The sequence below is a fragment of the Thamnophis elegans genome, chromosome 3 (assembly GCF_009769535.1).
Source record: "Thamnophis elegans isolate rThaEle1 chromosome 3, rThaEle1.pri, whole genome shotgun sequence".
NCBI lineage: Eukaryota > Metazoa > Chordata > Lepidosauria > Squamata > Colubridae > Thamnophis > Thamnophis elegans.
The window spans coordinates 104,658,651-104,680,683 of NC_045543.1; the positions used below are offsets into that span (position 1 = coordinate 104,658,651).

General features: G+C 37.7%; 1 protein-coding gene across 1 annotated transcript in view; it reads left to right on the top strand.

The window, feature by feature from the left end:
- LIX1 (limb and CNS expressed 1) overlaps window positions 1-22,033 on the top strand; it is a 34,026-nt gene that overhangs the window by 187 nt on the left and 11,806 nt on the right. Inside the window, exon 2 of the mRNA XM_032212493.1 lies at window positions 12,160-12,323. Coding sequence (XP_032068384.1) covers window positions 12,160-12,323 — 164 coding nt within the window. The remainder of the gene's footprint in view (window positions 1-12,159; window positions 12,324-22,033) is intronic.

Sequence of the window (22,033 nt, forward strand, 5' to 3'; positions counted from 1 at the left end):
GATTCACTATTGAGAAAGACTAAGAGACTGTGCATGGTATTTTGCTTTCTATCAGTAACATATTTGACTTAATATAAAGTAACTGTTTTTACTGTCTTAGAATTCAGCAAAAAATAATAATCCACTCATGTATAGCATATTATATTGGGAATTACTTTGTCTCTAGGTAGTTTGAATGTGTCTTATAAAAGGCTTGTTGCAAAATATTAAGACTTCAATTTACATTGTGATCTTTATAGGAGATCATACATAGTTTTGCATGTATGTGTTATTTTAATACATTTCATACAATACAGAATCTCAGTAAAACATGATTTTAGTGTATGTACTCATGCAGACACACAATTACTGCATAGAGCATTTAGTTTCACTATAGGGAATTCTAAATTGGTGTTACAATTTGTGCTGTGTTTATTTTTCTCGTTAATATTTGTACTATAATAAATCTAGCTCTAAAAATGCTAAATATCAATATCTAAAAGCTTTCTTCCTTCAGCTTCAATCTGAGCTTGCTAGTTTTGAATCATGCGTCTAAATATTCAAAGATGAACTTTTAAAGACTAAGAGGATCAGGATCCTGGAATCCCAAGTTCAGAAAAGTAAAATCCTTGAATGCTACAGAAAATCAGTTTTGAGCAGTTTGCAAAATTTCTTAGGTTTATTTAAGAATATTCCATCACCTTCTTTGATATCACATTTTGTTTACCATGAGTGTGAGGTAGAAAGACAATGGAGAGAGAAAGAAGGAGACAGAGGAGCAGTCAGTTAGTTTTATCCTAATTTTCACATTTTTTTTCAGAATAATATTTTTAAAAATAGCTAATCATGAAATATGTTACAAAACATTAAGGATATGCTTAATTCTTATGTTAAATGACACTGCATACACTGCTTCTTTCTAAATTAAATGGGATTAATGCTTGAAATAAGCAGCTGGCAATGAGCAGTTATGCATTTGTTACTGCATACATAGTTTGTCAGAAATCAACAGTTATGTAAACAAACATGAACAGAACTTCCTTAGCCCACCCAGAATTAAAACTCCCTCCTGATGCAACCATCCTACGTTCAACTGAGGTTTTTTTTTTTTCACTCTGTAACCTTGTAGGAGCAGATGCATCTTATAAGCAAGGAGCATTTGGTATAGAAAAGATGGGAAGCTTTCTTTCCCCTTCTTTGTGGTGAATTCCTGAAAATCATCAGACAAGGTTTTGATTGAAAGTATATTTACTGGCCTCTCAGATGGTTACTGTGACCACCCATAGATTATAGGGTGAGAACATAGCTATAATAAAGCAGAAAAAGCACATGTCAAATAAGATGTGTTTAAAATATCATTTTAATAGAATCTCACCACAAAAGTGGAGCCAATCATCAGAAACAGTACTTTAGTCATCTTCGCACTCTTTAATTATTTCACTACTTCTTATTTGCTGTGTTATAAACTGACTGCTCTAAATCACTTCTAAAGTAGAAATTATCCTTTAGGAGGATTTGAGAAATCCAATAATCATATTTCAATATGGCAAATTTCCTAATATTGAAAATGTGGAATCCAGTTATAAGTTCTACAGAGTACTGTAGAAGTACTCAGAGCACTCTACAGGGTACTGAGAAGCAGGAGTGCGTTCCGGCAGTTGCTACTGCCAGTTCTCTCATGGCTGCACTGCGTGCACACTCTTGATGTGCACATGTGCAGAAGCAAAAACAAAGAGAACCAGTTTGGGGGTGTGGCAGGCCTGGGTTGCTGCAGGTTACAGCGACCCAGGCCACCAAACCACTACCTTTTCTACCGAACCAGTCCGAACCGGTAGGAACCCATCACTGCTGAGAAGTAATGGGTCTTTGTCAAGCTATTTCTTAGTTTTCCAGGTGTCCCTCAAATTTTATGTTATGAATCTTTAAAGCAGGCTCTTGGTTTGGTCATTATATTTATAAATCCTTTGGGATCTACATTTTGTACCCCACAGTTTAGACAACATTGAAGTGAGCACCAGGACTGTATGTTCATTTAGAACATGCTTTGTGAGTTCTACAAATATTGAAGTTGTCAATTTTTTAAATTCATTTTTTGTCTTTTAATGACTCAGTAATATCTTGCATGGGGGTGGAGTCAGGGCCACCTAATGGAGCTGAGTGTTTATTGGCCGGATGCCCTTCCTGTCACCAATGCAGAGTTTGCTGCAGATATTTTCTCATTGTGCCCAGAGAGAGAAATATCTGCTGCTACCTAAGAGCAGGATTCCTAGGGTTCCGAAGTTTCAATGGCTGCCCCCAATGGGCACATGACCGCATTTCAGGTGTTCAGCCACACAGCTGTTTATAGTATTCTGTGGTCACATGACCACGATTTAAAACCTTTTTTTAAATTAAAACTGACATTCGCTTCCAATTTTCAGCAAAAATACCCCATAGCAAAGAAGCTTAATGACAGTGGATTCACTTAACAACCATGACGATTCACTTAATAACCACTTAAAAGATAGTAAATTCAGGTTGGTCATGTGATGACCCACTTTACAACCATCACTACTTATAATGGGCAGGTCCCATTACGGTCGTAAGACAAGGACCATCTGTAATCAATCTACAACTGTTTCAAATTGAAAATAAATAGGAAGCCATGGGCTTTTTCTCTTCCCTTCTTTACAGTGACCTTTCATTATTCTGTTTGGATGGTTGGGTTGATAGAAAAGATATTTGTAGACAGGCAGACAAAGACATCTATATGGTTGTCAGGGTCCTAAGTGTTGCTCACCTATATAATAGAAGAAAACATTATCGTCTCTTTTTGCTTGCCACACCAGAACAATTTTGAATTCAACCCATCAAGGAAATGTCATCCAGGTCATGATTATCCCAAAGGTGCTTTTCAAAGGCCACTGGACTTCCTTTGTTTTTTCTTGAAGAGTTTTCATTTGTCATCCAAGAAGTTTCTTCAGTTGTGACTGAATGGTGGAGGATGGAAGGATTTATATTCCTTGCAGTTATCTGGTCGTTAGCACTGTTTATGTGGATCGTTGAGGTCACTTTGGGGTTTATCTGTGCCCTCAGGGTCACCTCAATAGTGCAAATAAGTGTGAAACCTTCTCAGTCCTCTCTGTCCACATTTCTCAGTCCTCTCTGTCCACATTTCTTAGTCCTCTCTGTCCACATTTCTCAGTCCTCTCTGTCCACATTTCACAGTCCTCTCTGTCCACATTTCACAGTCCTCTCTGTCCACATTTCTCAGTCCTCTCTGTCCACATTTCTCAGTCCCCTCTGTCCACATTTCTCAGTCCTCTCTGTCCACATTTCACAGTCCTCTCTGTCCACATTTCTCAGTCCTCTCTGTCCACATTTCTCAGTCCTCTCTGTTCCCATTTCTCAGTCCCCTCTGTCCACATTTCTCAGTCCTCTCTGTCCACATTTCACAGTCCTCTCTGTCCACATTTCTCAGTCCTCTCTGTCCACATTTCTCAGTCCTCTCTGTTCCCATTTCTCAGTCCCCTCTGTCCACATTTCTCAGTCCTCTCTGTCCACATTTCACAGTCCTCTCTGTCCACATTTCTCAGTCCTCTCTGCCCACATTTCTCAGTCCTCTCGGTTCCCATTTCTCAGTCTTCTCTATCCACATTTCTCAGTCCTCTCTGTCCACATTTCACAGTCCTCTCTGTTCCCATTTCTCAGTCCTCTCTGTCCACATTTCTCAGTCCTCTCTGTCCACATTTCTCAGTCCTCTCTGTCCACATTTCTCAGTCCTCTCTGTCCACATTTCTCAGTCCTCTCTGTCCACATTTCACAGTCCTCTCTGTTCCCATTTCTCAGTCCTCTCTGTCCACATTTCTCAGTCCTCTCTGTCCACATTTCTCAGTCCTCTCTGTCCACATTTCACAGTCCTCTCTGTTCCCATTTCTCAGTCCTCTCTGTCCACATTTCTCAGTCCCCTCTGTCCACATTTCTCAGTCCTCTCTGTCCACATTTCACAGTCCTCTCTGTCCACATTTCTCAGTTCTCTCTGTCCATATTTCACAGTCCTCTCTGTCCACATTTCTCAGTCCTCTCTGTCCACATTTCTCAGTCCTCTCTGTCCACATTTCACAGTCCTCTCTGTTCCCATTTCTCAGTCCTCTCTGTCCACATTTCTCAGTCCCCTCTGTCCACATTTCTCAGTCCTCTCTGTTCCCATTTCTCAGTCCTCTCTGTCCACATTTCTCAGTCCTCTCTGTCCACATTTCACAGTCCTCTCTGTCCACATTTCTCAGTTCTCTCTGTCCACATTTCACAGTCCTCTCTGTCCACATTTCTCAGTCCTCTCAGTTCACATTTCTCAGTCTTCTCTATCCACATTTCTCAGTCCTCTCTGTCCACATTTCTCAGTCCTCTCTGTCCACATTTCACAGTCCTTTCGGTTCATATTTCTCAATCTTCTCTATCTACATTTCTCAGTCTTCTCTATCCACATTTCTCAGTCCTCTCTGTCCATATTTCACAGTCCTCTCTGTCCACATTTCTCAGTCCTCTCTGTCCACATTTCTCAGTCCTCTCTGTCCACATTTCACAGTCCTCTCTGTCCACATTTCTCAGTCCTCTCTGTCCACATTTCTCAGTCCTCTCTGTCCACATTTCACAGTCCTCTCTGTCCACATTTCTCAGTTCTCTCTGTCCACATTTCTTAGTCCTCTCTGTCCATATTTCTCAGTTCTCTCTGTCCACATTTCACAGTCCTCTCTGTTCACATTTCTCAGTCCTCTCTGTCCACATTTCTCAGTCCTCTCTGTCCACATTTGTCATCCAAGAAGTTTCTTCAGTTGTGACTGAATGGTGGAGGATGGAAGGATTTATATATCCTTGCAGTTATCTGGTCGTTAGCACTCTTTATGTGGAGCATTGAGGTCACTTTGAGGTTTATCTGTGCCCTCAGGGTCACCTCAATAGTGCAAATAAGTGTGGAACCTTCTTGGAACTGCTGAAAGGACTGTGTTGTAAAGGGGACATAGGTAGTGTCTCTATCCCCTCCCCGCTCTATTGAGAGAGGCCTGTTCAATCTTAATGTCTCTTTGACTCCCCTTTCAAACTAGCAGTCCTCTCTGTCCACATTTCTCAGTCCTCTCTGTCCATATTTCTCAGTCCTCTCTGTCCACATTTCTCAGTCCCCTCTGTCCACATTTCACAGTCCTCTCTGTCCACATTTCTCAGTTCTCTCTGTCCACATTTCTCAATTCTCTCTGTCCACATTTCACAGTCCTCTCTGTCCACATTTCTCAGTCCTCTCTGTTCACATTTCTCAGTCCTCTCTGTCCACATTTCTCAGTCCTCTCTGTCCACATTTGTCATCCAAGAAGTTTCTTCAGTTGTGACTGAATGGTGGAGGATGGAAGGATTTATATATCCTTGCAGTTATCTGGTCGTTAGCACTCTTTATGTGGATCATTGAGGTCACTTTGAGGTTTATCTGTGCCCTCAGGGTCACCTCAATAGTGCAAATAAGTGTGGAACCTTCTTGGAACTGCTGAAAGGACTGTGTTGTAAAGGGGACATAGGTAGTGTCTCTATCCCCCCCCCCCGCTCTATTGAGAGAGGCCTGTTCAATCTTAATGTCTCTTTGACTCCCCTTTCAAACTAGCGGTCCTCTCTGTCCACATTTCTCAGTCCTCTCTGTCCATATTTCTCAGTCCTCTCTGTCCACATTTCTCAGTCCTCTCTGTCCACATTTCACAGTCCTCTCTGTCCACATTTCTCAGTTCTCTCTGTCCACATTTCTCAATTCTCTCTGTCCACATTTCACAGTCCTCTCTGTCCACATTTCTCAGTCCTCTTGGTTCACATTTCTCAGTCCTCTCTGTCCATATTTCTCAGTCCTCTCTGTCCACATTTCACAGTCCTCTCTGTCCACATTTCACAGTCCTCTCTGTCCACATTTCTCAGTCCTCTCGGTTCACATTTCTCAGTCCTCTCTGTCCACATTTCTCAGTCCTCTCTGTCCACATTTCTCAGTCCTCTCGGTTCATATTTCTCAGTCTTCTCTATCCACATTTCTCAGTCTTCTCTATCCACATTTCTCAGTCCTCTCTGTCCACATTTCACAGTCCTCTCTGTCCACATTTCTCAGTCCTCTCTGTCCACATTTCTCAGTCCTCGCTGTCCACATTTCACAGTCCTCTCTGTCCACATTTCTCAGTTCTCTCTGTCCACATTTCTCAGTCCTCTCTGTCCACATTTCTCAGTCCTCTCTGTCCACATTTCACAGTCCTCTCTGTCCACATTTCTCAGTTCTCTCTGTCCACATTTCTTAGTCCTCTCTGTCCACATTTCTCGTTTCTCTGGGTTTCTCTGCACACTTCTAGAAATCAGAGAAGGAGTTTTCCTGAAGGTATCACCACTGAAACAATCACACTATTACTTAGGACTCGAGCTTTCCTGTAATAGTGCCCACACCTTTGAGGCACCCTACCACTTCAAATCATCTCATCTTTATCAAGCTTCCAAAGAGTTGTAAATCATAGTGAATGAAGACCCTAAGGGTGTTGTTGTTTTGTTTTATCATTGATACTACTTAACTGGCTCTAACATGTGCTCAGCATGAGTGAGTGAAATCTAACAAAGACCACATTCCATTGGATACCACCAGGTGGTCAAAGCAAAAGAGAAAGGCCAAACAAAAGGCGATGCCAAACATTTCAGGAAGACCTGAAAAACATCAATCTTAAATGGAAAGATGTGGATTGAGACTTGTAGAGTATGCTTGTAGCCCAATGTGCTTAGCACAAGACATAACAGACACTTTGTTATTATTATTTTAATCTTATTCATTTCAGTTTGCTGTAAGTCAATGAAAACCTTTTGGTGATGATTGGCATATGCATCAAAGTAAATAAACTGTTTTGCTTTTTGTTGTTATTTCTTGTATCCATATAGCTATTTCAGCATGCATTTTTCTCTTTGTATACATTTAATGTGTGTATGCAGAAGTGAGAACACCTTTTGCAGCTTCGGTGTGAGGTATCTGTTAAATTATAGCCCCTAATGGGAGGCAGCTGCCAGAAGGGGAACATTAAAGTTATATATGTTTAAATTACCTAATTTTACTGATTACGTGCTGTAGATTGATTGAGGAAATGGGGGGCAAGTTTAGTAGCCTTGCATTAAAGAATTTTCCTTTAAAAAAAGAGGGTGAGGGGACGTTGGATATATACCACTAAACTCCAAAAGACTGTTATTTTTCCTACTCAATAGTCAAACAGTTGTTTAATATTAATCTGACAAGTTAAATAAAACAACCTTTCTCTTGAAAAGTCTTTTTACAATTGACTTAGCAGGAAATATATACTGCCTGTCTTCTGTATAAATGGTTTACTTCTGACCATTAAAGAGCCTCAGGATTGTCTAAGTTCCAGACACAGCTAGGAAGGTTGCAACAGGCTTCTGCTCTAACATTCCTCCATCAGTTCTAACAATTTATTCCTCGGGTGGTTTCCTTCACTTCTGTGTGGTCTCTTTATTGCAATTTAAACCTGAGACTATTGTCTTCTTTGCCTCTTTGATGCTTTATGTATCCAGTGCAAGTCTCCATTATTTTTGCTGATTTCCAAGGGGCCCACTTCCACTTGATTGGTAAGGGCACTGACCTAGCAATAAACCTCCACTGAAAGCAATTTTTTTTGCAAGCAATCCTAAACAGAACTATTCCAAAGCAACTCTTTCGCAAAGGAAAAATGTTATTGGGGTTGTATTATTTTATCAACTAGAATATAAGGGAAAGGAAGGGATACGTTACAGGTTACACTCTTGATAAAAGAAATAGTTTCATTGAAAAATAAACCTTTCCCAAAACGTAGTGAAAAAAATTCAACCTAACTTAATCATTTTATTAACTGTTCTCTGCTTTGTGATGACTTGTGAAAAATGGTCAAAAACAAACATGCTTGTCCTTCAAAATATCAAAGCCTTGTAGTGACACTGCTTGAAAACAGGTAGGTAGGTAGGTAGGTAGGTAAGCAGTTAGGTAGATGAGAAACAGAGAGAAGGAATGGAGGGAGGGAGGGAGGGAGAGAGGGAGGGAAAAGAGAGAGGGGGAGGGACGGAAAAAGAGAGAGAGAGAGAAGAAAGAGAAGAGAAAAGAGCTAATTTTCTATTCTTAGTCTACAGGATAATTTTGCTTTCCTAATTCACACATCTTGTTCCTGTTCCATATTACAACCTCAAGCCTAATTTATCTAGGGTAGAATAATGCACAGAAAGAATGTCACAGAAATGATTACATATCATGAATGGAGAGCCAACAGAAACAAAGAATCTGTGATCAATGTAGTGCTTTCTCTAAAGCAGTTATTCTGTAATGGTTCTTCAGCTTTAATATTGATCATTTGATCATTTGTTGTTCTATAAATTGCAGCAAGTTGGTAACTCATGTGTAAGTAGCCACAAACAAATTGTTCAAAGCCATAATTAAGTTTGTATGTCTTTAGCTTTCTAAAATAAGTAATGCATCAATTATGGCTTCGTGTTAATAGCAATAGCATTTAGACATATATTGCTTCACAGTGCTTTAGAGACCTCGCTAAGCAGTTTACAAAGTCAGCATATTACCCCCAACAATCTAGGTCCTCATTTTACTAACCTCAGAAAGAAGGAAAGCTGAGTCAACCGTGAGCCAGTGAGAATCAAACTCCTAGAGTGAGCAGTGAATTAGCCTGCAGTACTGCATTCTAATCACTGTGCCACCACGGCTCTTAATGGGTAAACTAAGGGCACTAACGCATGTGTACGTATGTGTTATGCATGTCCTAGCTTTGTGAATACAGTCAAAGTAAATAAAATACAATTTGAATTATGCAGATTTATGACCCCAACTGAGCTCAAAATTTCTGTTGTTAAGTGAAACATATTGAGTTTTACCCCATTTTACAACCTTTCTTGACACAGTTATTAAGTGAATCACTGCATCTGATAAGTTAGTTACCTGTTATTAAGTGAATCTGGCTTCCCCATTGAGTTTGCTTCTGAGAAGGTCACAAAATGTGATCGTATGGCCTTGGGACAAAGCAACAGTCATAAATATGAATCAGCTGCCAAGCATCTGAATTTTGATCACATGATCATGGGGATACTGCAAAGGCCATAACTTTGAAAAATGATCATAAGTCATAGGCAATGCTAGGCTTTAAGGACAAAGAGATTAAGTAGTATCCCTTAGTGGTGATCAGAAATCAATTTTGTTAATTTTCTTTGTTAAATCTTAATTCTACGGTACTACTATACAATCACCTGTTTTCTATTTTAGTTTTTGTTTACTTGGATCTCTTTGCTCTTCTGACAAGTAGATCAACCCCCTTTTTACTCATATTTTATAACAGCCTTTCCTTAATCAGATACCTTTCTAATTCATTGGGACAGCAAATCCAGAAAGCTAATCTTACCGGTAATTCTGGAAGTCTGAATTGCTCCGTGTTGGAGAAGGCTTTTTGATAGAGTTGGAGGTTTTCCATTAGATCAGTGGTTCCCAAACCTGGCAACTTTAAGACTTGTGGACTTCAACTCCCAGAATTCTCCAGCCAGCTCTGGCTGGAGAATTCTGGGAGTTGAAGTCCACAAGTCTTAAAGTTGCCAAGTTTGGGAACCACTGCATTAGATTATCTATAACAGGATGGTGAAACAAAAATATTTAGCGTTATGGTATTCTTATATAAAGCTGTTCAATATAGCCAGACTATGTACTTTTTTGAAATAGCTATCAACATTTTGATAGATGACATAAGACAAAGAGAGAATAAGAATGATGTAAAATGCATGGAGTTTCAATAGCAATTGAGAACCTATTTTATAGAAATGGCTTCATATGGTATTCTTCATCAGAAATTTTCATTCTGTTACCACACAGCTCTGCACTAAAGACAGCTATAGCACACTCTCACATTTTCCTCCATTAAATTTTAAATGGACCTGAAACAGGTGAGGTCAGCTGAAAGCTAGTTTGAAAACACATTACTTTGTTGTAACATGGAGATCAATAAGCTAAAAGGAGAAATCTATGCAACTGATACTTTGAACATGACATTTGAGCTTTGCTTTGATGCACACTGGTTGGCCACAATATCAGAGGTGGGTTGCTTCTGGATTGTCCCGGATCAGCAGAACCAGTAGTGGGGGCGGCAGGGGGCTCTGCCCACGAACAAGTGCATACGCAAGCATGAGCGAACTGGTAGTGCTGGAATTTGAAACCCATCTCTGCACAATATGCAATAGATCTGTGATGGTGAAACTATGGCATGCATGCCACAGCTGGCACGCAGATCCATCTCTGCGGGCACGTGAGCCATTGCCGTTTGTCAGCTACAGCGCACATGTGTGCACCAGTCAGCTGATTTTCAGCCTCTCCATAGGGCCAGGGGAGACCATTTTTGCCCTCCCCAGGCTCAAGGACAGCTTCTGGAGCTTGGGGAGGGTGAAAAACAGAACTTCCAGAAGTCCCATTTTTTGCCCTTCCCAGGCTCCAGAAGCTTTCCTAGAGTCTTTGGGAGGGAGAAAATGGCCTCCCCTGGGCTCCGGGCTCACATGCACTTGAGCAGGTGGGTGGGGCGCATTGCATTGTGGGTGGAAGGCACGCACCTGCACACTATCATGCACACACACACAATTTCGGCAGGTGAGGACAGAAAAGTTCGCCATCGCTGCTATAGAGTTTTGTGTTATTTTTCTATGCATGTTACCATTTTGATTTAATTTACTCTTTTATCCCCAAACCAAATTTCCTGACAGTGTGAGAAATATTAAGAAAGGTATCACTTAATTATTATTACTTTTATATCCTGTTGCAATTCGATCAAGCTTTTCCAAGACATGAAATATAGAAGGACACACACACACACACACACACACTATATCTTCTTGTCAAAAGATCTGAAGGCTAGAAAGAAACATATTGTCTAATCTTAATAAACTTAGCTCCAGTTGTCTTTACAATTAAAGGGAAGAAAACATGTGAATGTTAACTAAAATTTCATGTATCTTTGAGATGTTGCATGCAAGTCTATAAAGTGCAGAGAGTTACATAAAACAGTCAGCCTGTTACTACAACAGTCTATTATCCAAACAAGAGGCAGGTGGAAATTGTCCTTTCAACCCAGAAGACACTGGCTTCTCTGAGTTACATTCCATGGGCAGTAGAAAGATGTAGGAATCTGAATCCTGACTTTGCTCTAAATGGATTTTGTATTTAATACACAGCTGTTGCTGGGATTATTTCATAATGGCTCCATTAGCTGTTTTATAATAAATCTAATCAGAAGTTCTTGTATTCTGTACATCTTGTTTCCAGTTCATATTGTAAAGAAATGTAATAATCTCACAGGAAATGATCAAGACTTGTTCTCTCTAAATCCAGAGTGCAAGACAAGAAATTCTGTAATGGATTTAAGTTGGTTAATTTATTCATGACAGAAGCATCACAATTAAAATAAGGCAAGCAATATGACAAAATTTAAAACATAAAATACTGCACATTAAAATATGTACAAATTAAACAGATCTTGCCCAGAAACTAGAAACATTAATTGTGTTCTGTCATGCTACCATGAGGAATGGATTTAAGTGATAGGAAGTGAATACTGATTCCAACTGAATATTAGGATCCCCCCCTCCAAAAAAAAGTAAGAATAGTTCATCAGTGAGACCAGTTTTCCAGAAAGATGGTAGCCTGCTTTTCCCTGGAGATGTTCAAATAGAGGCTAGACAGCAATTAACTGTGTTTTCATCTTGATCCATGCACTAAACAGTAGGTTGACCTCAATGACATAGTATGCTTCTTCCAACTCAATTCTTATGAAATCAGAAAAAAATGAAATAATTATTGAAGTTCTACTTTAACTAATCAACTTTCCTATTTGGAAAATGAAAAATGCCAGTCTATGTGAATACTTCAAATATTGAATCACACTTGGGTGACCCAAAACAGGGCTCCCATTTATGGACTTCAACTACCAAAATTCCCTCTGGCTGAGAAATTCTGGGAATTAAAGTCCATGCATGTTCCAGTCGTCAAAAATGGGAGCCCCTGCCTAGACAACTGCTTTCTGGCTACAGGTTGATCAGTTCAACAGTGGTATAACTCTTGTTTTGCTATTAATATAGGGTTTTAGGCAATGAATTGTGACTAAAACATTCACTCCTATATTTTGATAGTGAACGTTGTGGCAATGCTTCAGGAATTCTGGGAGAACAAACAGAAACAGAAAGGTGTATTTTCAAGTGAAGGCACTGTGGTATATGAGTCACTAAACTTGCCTGGGCCTCCGTTTGTAAGTTATGTCACCCTGCCTGGAGGAAGCTGTTTTGGTAACTTTCAGGTAAGAATGTATAAGGTAGTGTATTTTATGACAAAGTATGAAATATGGAAGAAATCTGATTTATCCTACCCTGAGTTCGTCAGAATTATGTCAATATCACAAGAGCCAAAGGCAATGGCTCTTTGTGAGGCAATGTGGGGAAAAGATCAAATGACCTAGTGAAACCTATATGGAATTTCCCTCCCACTGGAAGCCCAGACATTTTCCCCATCTGTTCCTCAAGATCTCCCTATCTCCTGGAACAAATGCCCAGGAGACTTCAGGATGGTGGAACAATCAATGATATCACTGCTTCCTTTGACCATTTTGGTCTGTGGGATTCCTCAACTGACTTAGAGCCTCCTGGGACTGGAGGATCCTTTCATTTACAAAAAGTTCATAGATACATCTAATAAAAGTAGCAACATGTGGGGGCCAGTTGCTAGATAGCTTTTTCAAAAGAAACATTGGCAGATAACAATCACCAACTGGATCCTTTAAATCCAAATATAATATTTGTCTCAATGTCATAGAGCAGGCCTTCACCTTCTTATTCCTTTCATGTAGACATCTGGGACCAGATTTTTAAAAAATATTCTTAAAGTACAGTGTACAGTCTTCACATTAACTAGTGTATTGGATTATTAGATCTAATACCTAATATTAGATCAGGTCAAAATCACAAAGCAAACAAGTATGTCAAATGTAATCAGAACAAGCATGAAAGATATTCAAGTATTACAGTTTAAGTTTTCAGCTTAAGTCCCTCTATATTTTCTCCCTTCACCCCAAGGTCAAGCTACCAACAGTTCAAATATTATATAATTCTATGTTGTTTATTTCCAAACGTAGAATCATATATAAATAAATAGTAATGAATATGTAATATTCAAAAGACAGAACCCAGAAAGGTGCCTTCCATTTTAATAACATGTGTCTAAGGAATTCTATATAATACTCTTGTACCTGTAACCTTTAACTGGGTGAAATATTCCATTTTAGGGCAACCATTTTTGAACTAAGATGTCTCAAACAAACTAACTTACAGAATGTGTTCAAAATCTGGGTCCCATGTCTTCTATCGAATTGAAATTTGGCAAATGTTATAAAACATTTTATACATAAAATTATGTATTTTATGACATTAAAATCATCATAAAACAGTTTATGACATAATACAAAATATCACAAAACATTCCCGGCACTGATGTTTGACTGCTATACAGTTCAATATGGGCTTTTTTGAAAACATGTACATCTCCGAATAGATCCCAATTTTTCCAATGAAGGCAGTGCTGTACATTAGAAGTTCTGTCATTGCTGAAGGTATTGAAGAATCTGCTAAGGAAACATCTCTGAAAGGATGACCCAATGAGTCATTAAATGAAAGTTACTCTTTATTGTAAAGAGCGTTGTATTAACAATTCTTCTACTTGATGCAAACGGGATTGAATTATTTCTCTGAATTTGCAATCGTTGTAGTGCTTTCAGCTACCAGGGATTTGCATCTAATGAGAGAAAAATAATGGGAAGATTGTCATTAGTTTGCCTTTAAAGTTTTTCATAAAAACAATGCAATTACTACTTGTTATGCCATCATCACTGTATAATATTTCACTCTGCTTTGCCAACATTTGCAACTGTGTCAGTACTCCTTCCATTAGTCTCATCACCTAAACTAATGTTTCCTAAATGCAATTACAAAGGAGCTGATGATACACTTTGGATGCTGTTAGTTGACATGGAACATCCATTCTGTTTAGCCTTCTTTATTGATAGCTATGATTCATTACCGAGTCTATCAGTGGAAGGCTTGAAAGGGTAATTAGACTGATTAGACAGGATAAGCCTGATGTACTCTTTAGACAGGCGCCTCTACTTTTTTTCAGGAACAAAGTAAAGGGGGGTAAATATCCTAATTGCAAGACCAATTTCCAAAAGATGGAAGCAATAACACTGATTAATGGGTTGGCTTTTAATGCAACCCAGTGCACAAACCACCTTTTTCCTTTCCTATCTATGAAACACTCTCAGCAATAACAGGCAGAACATTCCACTGACTAGGAATCAGAGTTAAGAGTTTGAGGATATTTCTTTTAGGTGCATGTGAACTACCTTGCCAAGGCTTTTGCAAAACCCTATACACTGATGTTAGCTAATAAAATATGGGATTTGAGTATTACATTTATCTCTCTTAGGTCACTATAGTGTTGCAGTGGTTTCACACTGAGATTGGGAAGAACGACATCATTTTTTTCTTAATAATTATAGTTAAATTAGCTCCTATTTCAGGTAGGGTGCTTTTTCTAATTAAATATCAATATTGTGTTTAAGGATTTTTTTAAAAAAACAGAATCAATTAAAATATCTCTCAAGCATATTTGAACACTAGTTCTGGAAGGGTCTGAGAGTAATGAAATTACCTGCCCTCCGCAACTATGTAAAATTTAAGAAGTTTCATGGATCTATATCATTCTTATTTTCTTAATGCCTTTTATACCAGGCATTAGCAGAAAAAGCCACCCATGAAAATGGTGCTTCATTTTCCACTTACTATACAGGAGGGCAAGCAGAGGCCTATCTGATAAGCTTTTGGCTCCCCTTTCACTGAACCCTGATGTCAACCTATTCATTATTCTAGCAGATGGTTTTGCTTTTTTACCAATAAGAATGTCACTCACAAAAGTGTTTACTGCCATAAAATGAAGAAATTCAATTTATCTTTAATTACAAATAGGTTTTGAAATTTCTTTTAACATTTAGGAAATAAAGAATTCTAATCAAAATTCAACTAGTATTGACATTAAACTAAAAGTTCTTACCCTACATCATTTGTGGGCATGTTTACTAGGTATTAGACATGTATCTGCTTTAAATTCATTCTAGATGTTTATATATATATATATATGAGCTTATATACAAAAAGTTACTATTTGTTGTATCTAGAATCAGGAATCCCATCTCAGAGGTGATTTTATTGTTTTATCAAGCAACACAAGAATTACCTCTTTATCAATCTATGTGTTGTCTCAAACACAGGTGTAACCAAAGCGAAAAGCAATTTCTGCTTTAAATTAAAACAACTTTGAAAGTAATAAAATACAAAACAGTAAGTAGCTATTTATTAGGGAGAATAACCAATTCAATATAATTATAATAATTGGGAATAAACTACAAGGAGTAAATCATTACACTGACCTATCCCGCTGAAAGAACTAATTCAATTGGGCCAAGACTATATGAACCATGTGAAGTTTTAGAGGAGATACACCACCTAGATTCCACAGGATGACAGTTTTTTACAGCTGGAACTTTGAACATGCCAACTGGTCAGTAAGGTTTTGTTTTAAAGCTTAAGCTATAAATGAAACAGTGGTGAGTAACTTTCCATCCACACTATACGGAAAGCCTACATGTGTATCTCACTGTTTTATCCATATCCATGAATGTGACACAGCTGCAGCAGACCTACAAAACACTGCAGGAAGAAGTTCCTAGAAAGTTGATCAAGAGCTTTATTTCAGAGGTCCTCGACTAGGGACCTAAATTTATTTTAACTGGATCCAAACTTACAACAACAGCTGATAAGTATCATCATGCATGCATTTATCTTCTATACGAACAGTACACTGAGCTATAAATTAAAAAGGGAAACTTTTAGACATAAATAGGTCAGTGCAGGAAAATCTCATGAATGAACAATTAAATAGTAAATATGATCTTACTTCAAAAAAATCAAACATCTTACTCCAAAATCAATCTGACATGATTTACAATAATATAATGTATTGATGGGAAAAGTTGATTCAGAGCATATGCTGTAGTTGAGGTGCCACTGACTATAATGCAATCTGTTTCACATTTTAGCTGAAATATGATCATGATAAATAATGTTCTAAGAGAAAGTTCAGCTCTTTATTTAGATGAATTAAAGGAAACCTGAATATAAGATTGAGAGTTTGTATTACAGCTAAGAAAATGAAAAGTAGCCAATAGTTAGCTCAATTTAAATCTTAAAATGCATGTTAAAGTTATTGCAGCAAAAAAAGAAATGTTTCTAGAACTTGTTAAACCTTTGCATGCTTGCAATTGAAAATTGCTAGGGAGAAGTGAAAGTAATATTACAAAGAAAAGACCACATGTTTTAATAGGTTGACCTAACAGCATCATGTTGGGAAGCATTGCTTTATATTTAGCACTATATGTTTAGGTTGTGTATGTAATCCATCGATTTTTTTCAAACAATTTTGGAGTTAGGCAAAGAATTATAATTTCAGGAAGATTATTTTTTCTAAGTAGCAAAAGCATTTCAGTTATGCCACTGGAGCAAAAAATAACCGTTCAATAAAAACTGATATTGCCAATCTTGGAATTTTGAAAAAATGTAATAGTGACTTTTACCCGTGATCTATTATACTACTAATCATAAGGCTTGGTCTCCAAACACATAGGATTTTTGCATTCAAAGGTGGGTTGGCAAATCTAACTATTTGCTGAAAGAATGCTTTGCAAGACATTGATTTCTGAGAAACCAATCATGTGGTCCATATTTTTCACAGATAGGTAGAAAATGCGTTCAGGCATTTCAAGCATTGCAAAGGGAAAGGGGGGTGAATTGCCTCAGTTTTCACATAGTGTTTGATGTGGTCTTTTAGATCCCAGCCAGAATTTACCAGCATCTGGCATATTCAAAATTCACTGTCTCAAAACATGGGGAACATCTGCAATGATATCTAAAGTTGATTGCAACTGCTAGACACAACTTCAAAAGATTTTGTGAAGAATAAATAGCATGAATGTTTGTTTACCAGATAGCAAAAGTTGTATACACTACAAGATTTCATCAGTATCAGTGCTGAATATTGATTCATAAGGCATCTTAAAGTTTGCATTTGTTTATTTGTTTATTTAATTAATTAAGGGTATGCAGCTGCCCATCTCACAAAATGTGACTCTGGGACACATGCAACAATTAAATAATGACAAATATAAACACAGACAATATAATTTACATATTGAAACCAGTAACAATCAAATCATGCTAATTATAGCTCTTGTAAGGGAGAGATTATAGGAACATGGTGGCTCAGTGGCTAAGATGCTGAGCTTGTTGATCAGAAAGGTTGGCAGTTCAGTGGTTCGAATCCCTAGCACCATGTAACAGAGTGAGCTCCCGTTACTTATGCCAGCTTCTGCCAACCTAGCAGTTTGAAAGCATGTAAAAATGCAAGCAGAAAAATAGGAACCACCTTTGGTGGGAAGGTAACAGTTTTCCGTGCACTTTTGGCATTTAGTCATGCTGGCCACATGACCACAGAGACCTCTTCTGACAACACTGGCTCTTTGGCTTTGAAACAGAGATGAGCACTGCCCCCTAGTGACATCCTGAAATAATACCTTTGCTGGCATGTGCTTAAGTCCTGCCTGGACTTAAGTTGATAATTCCTTCCATCATCGGGACTCACCTGCCTTCTCAACCTTCTCCTTGATCAGATTTCTCTTCAAAAGGCAATTAAAACCTGACTATTAACTCAAACTTTGTAGGTAAAGATCCTTAGATCACTCTAAGACCTAACAATATGTAGAAACTCATATATCTAGTTGTATAGTAATACCCGATTTAAAAAACAAAATTCATCTCAGGAAAAGAGTAGGATATAATACTTTAGTTTCTGGGAACAAGATATAAATGTATAGAACAAAATTTGGTGGAGGATAACATAATGAATATATTAAGGAACAAAATGTAAATATTCTATATGAACAACCTTAAGGCTACTTCTATCACATATACCACAGGATAATTTTCTATCCCCCTTTATTGTCTTCAGATTTTTTTAAGCCTACTCTTTTCAAGAAGTGCCTGAGTTGTTATATAGCACAATAGTTTATTTTATATATACATACATACATACATACATACATACATACATACACACACACACACACACACATACATACATACATATACAAACTAATTGTGTCCCTTCTTTTCACTCTCCTCCATCTATTTGAATATCCAGCTATTTAGTACTGATAACCTAACCCTTTTCACCCCGATGATTCATTCACAATTAGAAAATGAAACAGTGCTGAAGCAGTGTTTAAATTAAGTACTTCTAACTTAAAATATATTTCTACAAAGCTCTGAGATATATAATAGATCTTTTTACATAAATAGGTATTTATTTCTATACTAGGAAGAGCTCAGTTTTATTATTCTCAGATTATTGTGATTTACAGAATTCTTTAATTCACTGGCTATGGACAATCATCACCTAAAATACATGAACATATGGTTTTCATCTCCTTCATTGTAGCCTTAGGTAACTTCCTGAAACCACATCCTTGACTCTTAGAAGGCATGCAATTGGGCCCCAGTCTCGACCTTCTGTTTCTATATAGTGATATTTTGTATACCCTTCCTTTAATCTCCAAGCTACATATAAGCTGCTGTGAGGATTGTGGCAAATAAGATCTTTCAATTATAGCCCCTGAACCACATTTTCTTCAGTTTCATTTAAATTTGGGAAACTGAGTAGCTGTATCATACACCCAAGTTATAACTTTTTGGGTTTATGTCTCCTTTTACATAATCAAAATATATTTCTATACCTGTGAAATATTTCAATAGATACAGCCAAATTTTCTAGTGTTCAGGTTCAGGGAATCAAATAGCCATCAGGAAGCTCAGCTATGTGTAGAGGTGGAAAACAAAGGAGACCTTATCACATTTCCATGGTACTGCAGTCTCATTTCTGCTGTCTCTCTGAAAGTAACTCTGGGCAAAGAAGAGTCATAGCTTATTCTGATTTTCTTGAAGAAGCACAGCTCAAAGAAGGATATTGGGAAAGTGGGAAAGCATAATTTTCACATACAAAATTCCTGTGAAAGAGAAATTATTTCTTACGAGATCACTTTCTATGTTCCTTGGACAGTGCAAGTGCATTTGCTTCCCATGGAAGTGTAAACAGATGCTAACATTTTTGTTTCCTGTTCTCATTCCCATCTTTTCCATGCTTCCTTAATTATGAAACACTTTTCTGAGATCTCCTCATTTCTATATGTGATGGTTAATATATTCCCTTATCTAATACATGTAGTGGTGGGTTTCTGATCCATACACAGGAATAGGAAAGAAAGCAAGATCAACCTCCCTACATTCCCTTTGGTTAAAAAAGGGATCCAGATCTAATATTATTAAGTGGCAGTAGCCATAAGGATAGCAAAAACTATTGGGAATACAAAGAAGACCAACACAGCTGATAAACAGCATATTCATGGAACAAGCAGAGAGCTTTCAGTACAGCAAATAAGCCTCTGTATTTTAGAATTCATTGTTTGCATCACCCAAGCAGTATACATGGACACGTAATTCCATTCCATTCCATTCCAATGTAAAAAGCAGCATTTTTCAGAAGATGCTTTACAATGAGCCCGAAATAAATGACAAGAGAATATGAGAACTTACTTCTGAGATCACTTTTTGAATGTCTTGTTAGCCCAAATCAGTTTCTAACCATTCTGCTTTCAAAATTATAAATAGTGAATTACTATTAAAAATATTTTAGATCCTTGTGGTTCCATCCTTCCGTTATCTATGGAAGAGAAAGAAACTGTACTAAGATGTTGGTATCTTAAGAGGAATCTGGAATCAAAGATTGAAATAGGAAGTATTAGGAATATCAAGCAAGAGAATATGCATGAAAAGCTGTAAAACAAGAATCAAAAGACTCAGTTTTCCATTGATTAATCTGGCCCATGCCATGTTCCCTTGAAAATAAAGTTTCACAAATGAGGATTTAATTAATGTATAAGGATTTAACAGGTTCAATGCTGAAGTCCCACCTGAAATCATCTTATTTAAAAAAATAAAGCTTTAATTCACTGGGATTACCTTATTGGTTTAATTTCAACATATCTGTATTACTCATTGTACAGTACATTACAGACTAAAGCTGGACACATGTAACAGATTGCCCACGGAGCAAATAGAAGCCTTCTAAAACTATTCAGAGTTCATTAAAAAGACTATTCAAATTGTTTTGGATTTAAAAGGGAATCACAAGGAAATGTGCAGGAGCTTCTATTGTTGTTGTTCAGTCACTAAGTCATGCCCAACTCTTCATGATCATGGATCACAGAATACCAAGCCCTTCTGTCCATCACTATCTCCTGGAGTTTGCTCAAATTCATGTTCATTGCATCAATGACACTATTTATCCATCTCATCCTCTCCTGTCCCTTTCTTCTGCTTTCAATCTTTCCCAACATCAGGGCTTTTTTCCAGCGATTCATATCTTCTCATTAGCTGGCCAAAGTATTTGAGCTTCAGCTTCAGTATTTATCTTTACAAAGAACAGTTAGGATTGATTTCTTTTAGGGGTAACTTCTGTAATGATTATTAATGCAGTTTGTCATTGAGTGGTGAGAACGATTTTAAAATTATACTGTATTGGTCTTCTTTAGCAAATTGCCAAATTCCTTAACTTTCTGAAAAGTCCACCTTGCCCAACTAGCCCTCAGCTGCCTGGATATTTTCACCCTTGCCTCATATGCTCAGTTCCTGCACTTCATTTCTACTGCCAATCCATTGTCCTGACTTAGAATTCTGAGTTTCTATTTAATGTTGAATATTGAATTTTTTTCATAGTTGTAGAGTATCTATCTGCTGCTGCAGTTTGTTGTATTTTCACATTGCTTGGCCACATCTAATATCTACAATTGTTTTGTTCTTTTAGACCAGTACATCACTGCAACGGAGTCTAGAACACAGCATACATGTCCATTTATTTATTTAGCACATGGCATACAATGTCAGGGAAACCTACATAGAATAGAATAGAATAGAACAGAACAGAACACAACAGAACAGAACACAACAGAACAGAATAGAATAGAGGTGAAACTCAAAAAAGTAGAATGTCGTGCAAAAGTTTATTTCGGTAATGCAACTTAAAAGGTAAAACTAATATATGAGATAGACTCATTACATGCAAAGCAAGATACTTCAAGCCGTGATTTGTCATAATTGTGATAATTATGCCTTACAGCTCATGAAAACCCCAAATCCACAATCTCAGAAAATTAGAATATTGTGAAAAGGTGCAATATTCTAGGCTCAAAGGGTCCCACTCTAATCAGCTAATTAAGCCATAACACCTGCAAAGGGTTCATGAGCCTTTAAATGGTATCTCAGTCTGGTTCAGTAGGAACCACAGCCATCGGAAAGGCTGCTGACCTGACAGTTGTGCAGAAAACTGTCATTGACATCCTCCATAAGGAGGGAAAGCCTCAAAAGGTAATTGCAAAAGAAGTTGGATGTTCCCAAAGTGCTGTATCAAAGCACATTAATAAAAAAATTATGTGGAAGGAAAAGGTTTGGAAGAAAAAGGTGCACAAGCAGCAGGGATGACCACAGTCTGGAGACGATTGTCAGGAAAAGGCCATTCAAAAGTTTTGGGGATTTTCACAAGGAGTGGACTGAGGCTGGAGTCAGTGCATAAAGAGCCACCACACACAGACAGATCCTGGACATGGGTTTCAAATGTTGTATTTCTCTTGTCAAACTGCTCCTGAACAACAAACAACGTTAGAAGTGTCTTACCTGGGCTAAAGAAAAACAGATCTGATCTATTGCTCAGTGGTCCAAAATCCTCTTTTCTGATGAGAGCAACTTTTGCATCTCATTTGGAAACCAAGGACCCAGAGTATGGAGGAAGAATGGAGAG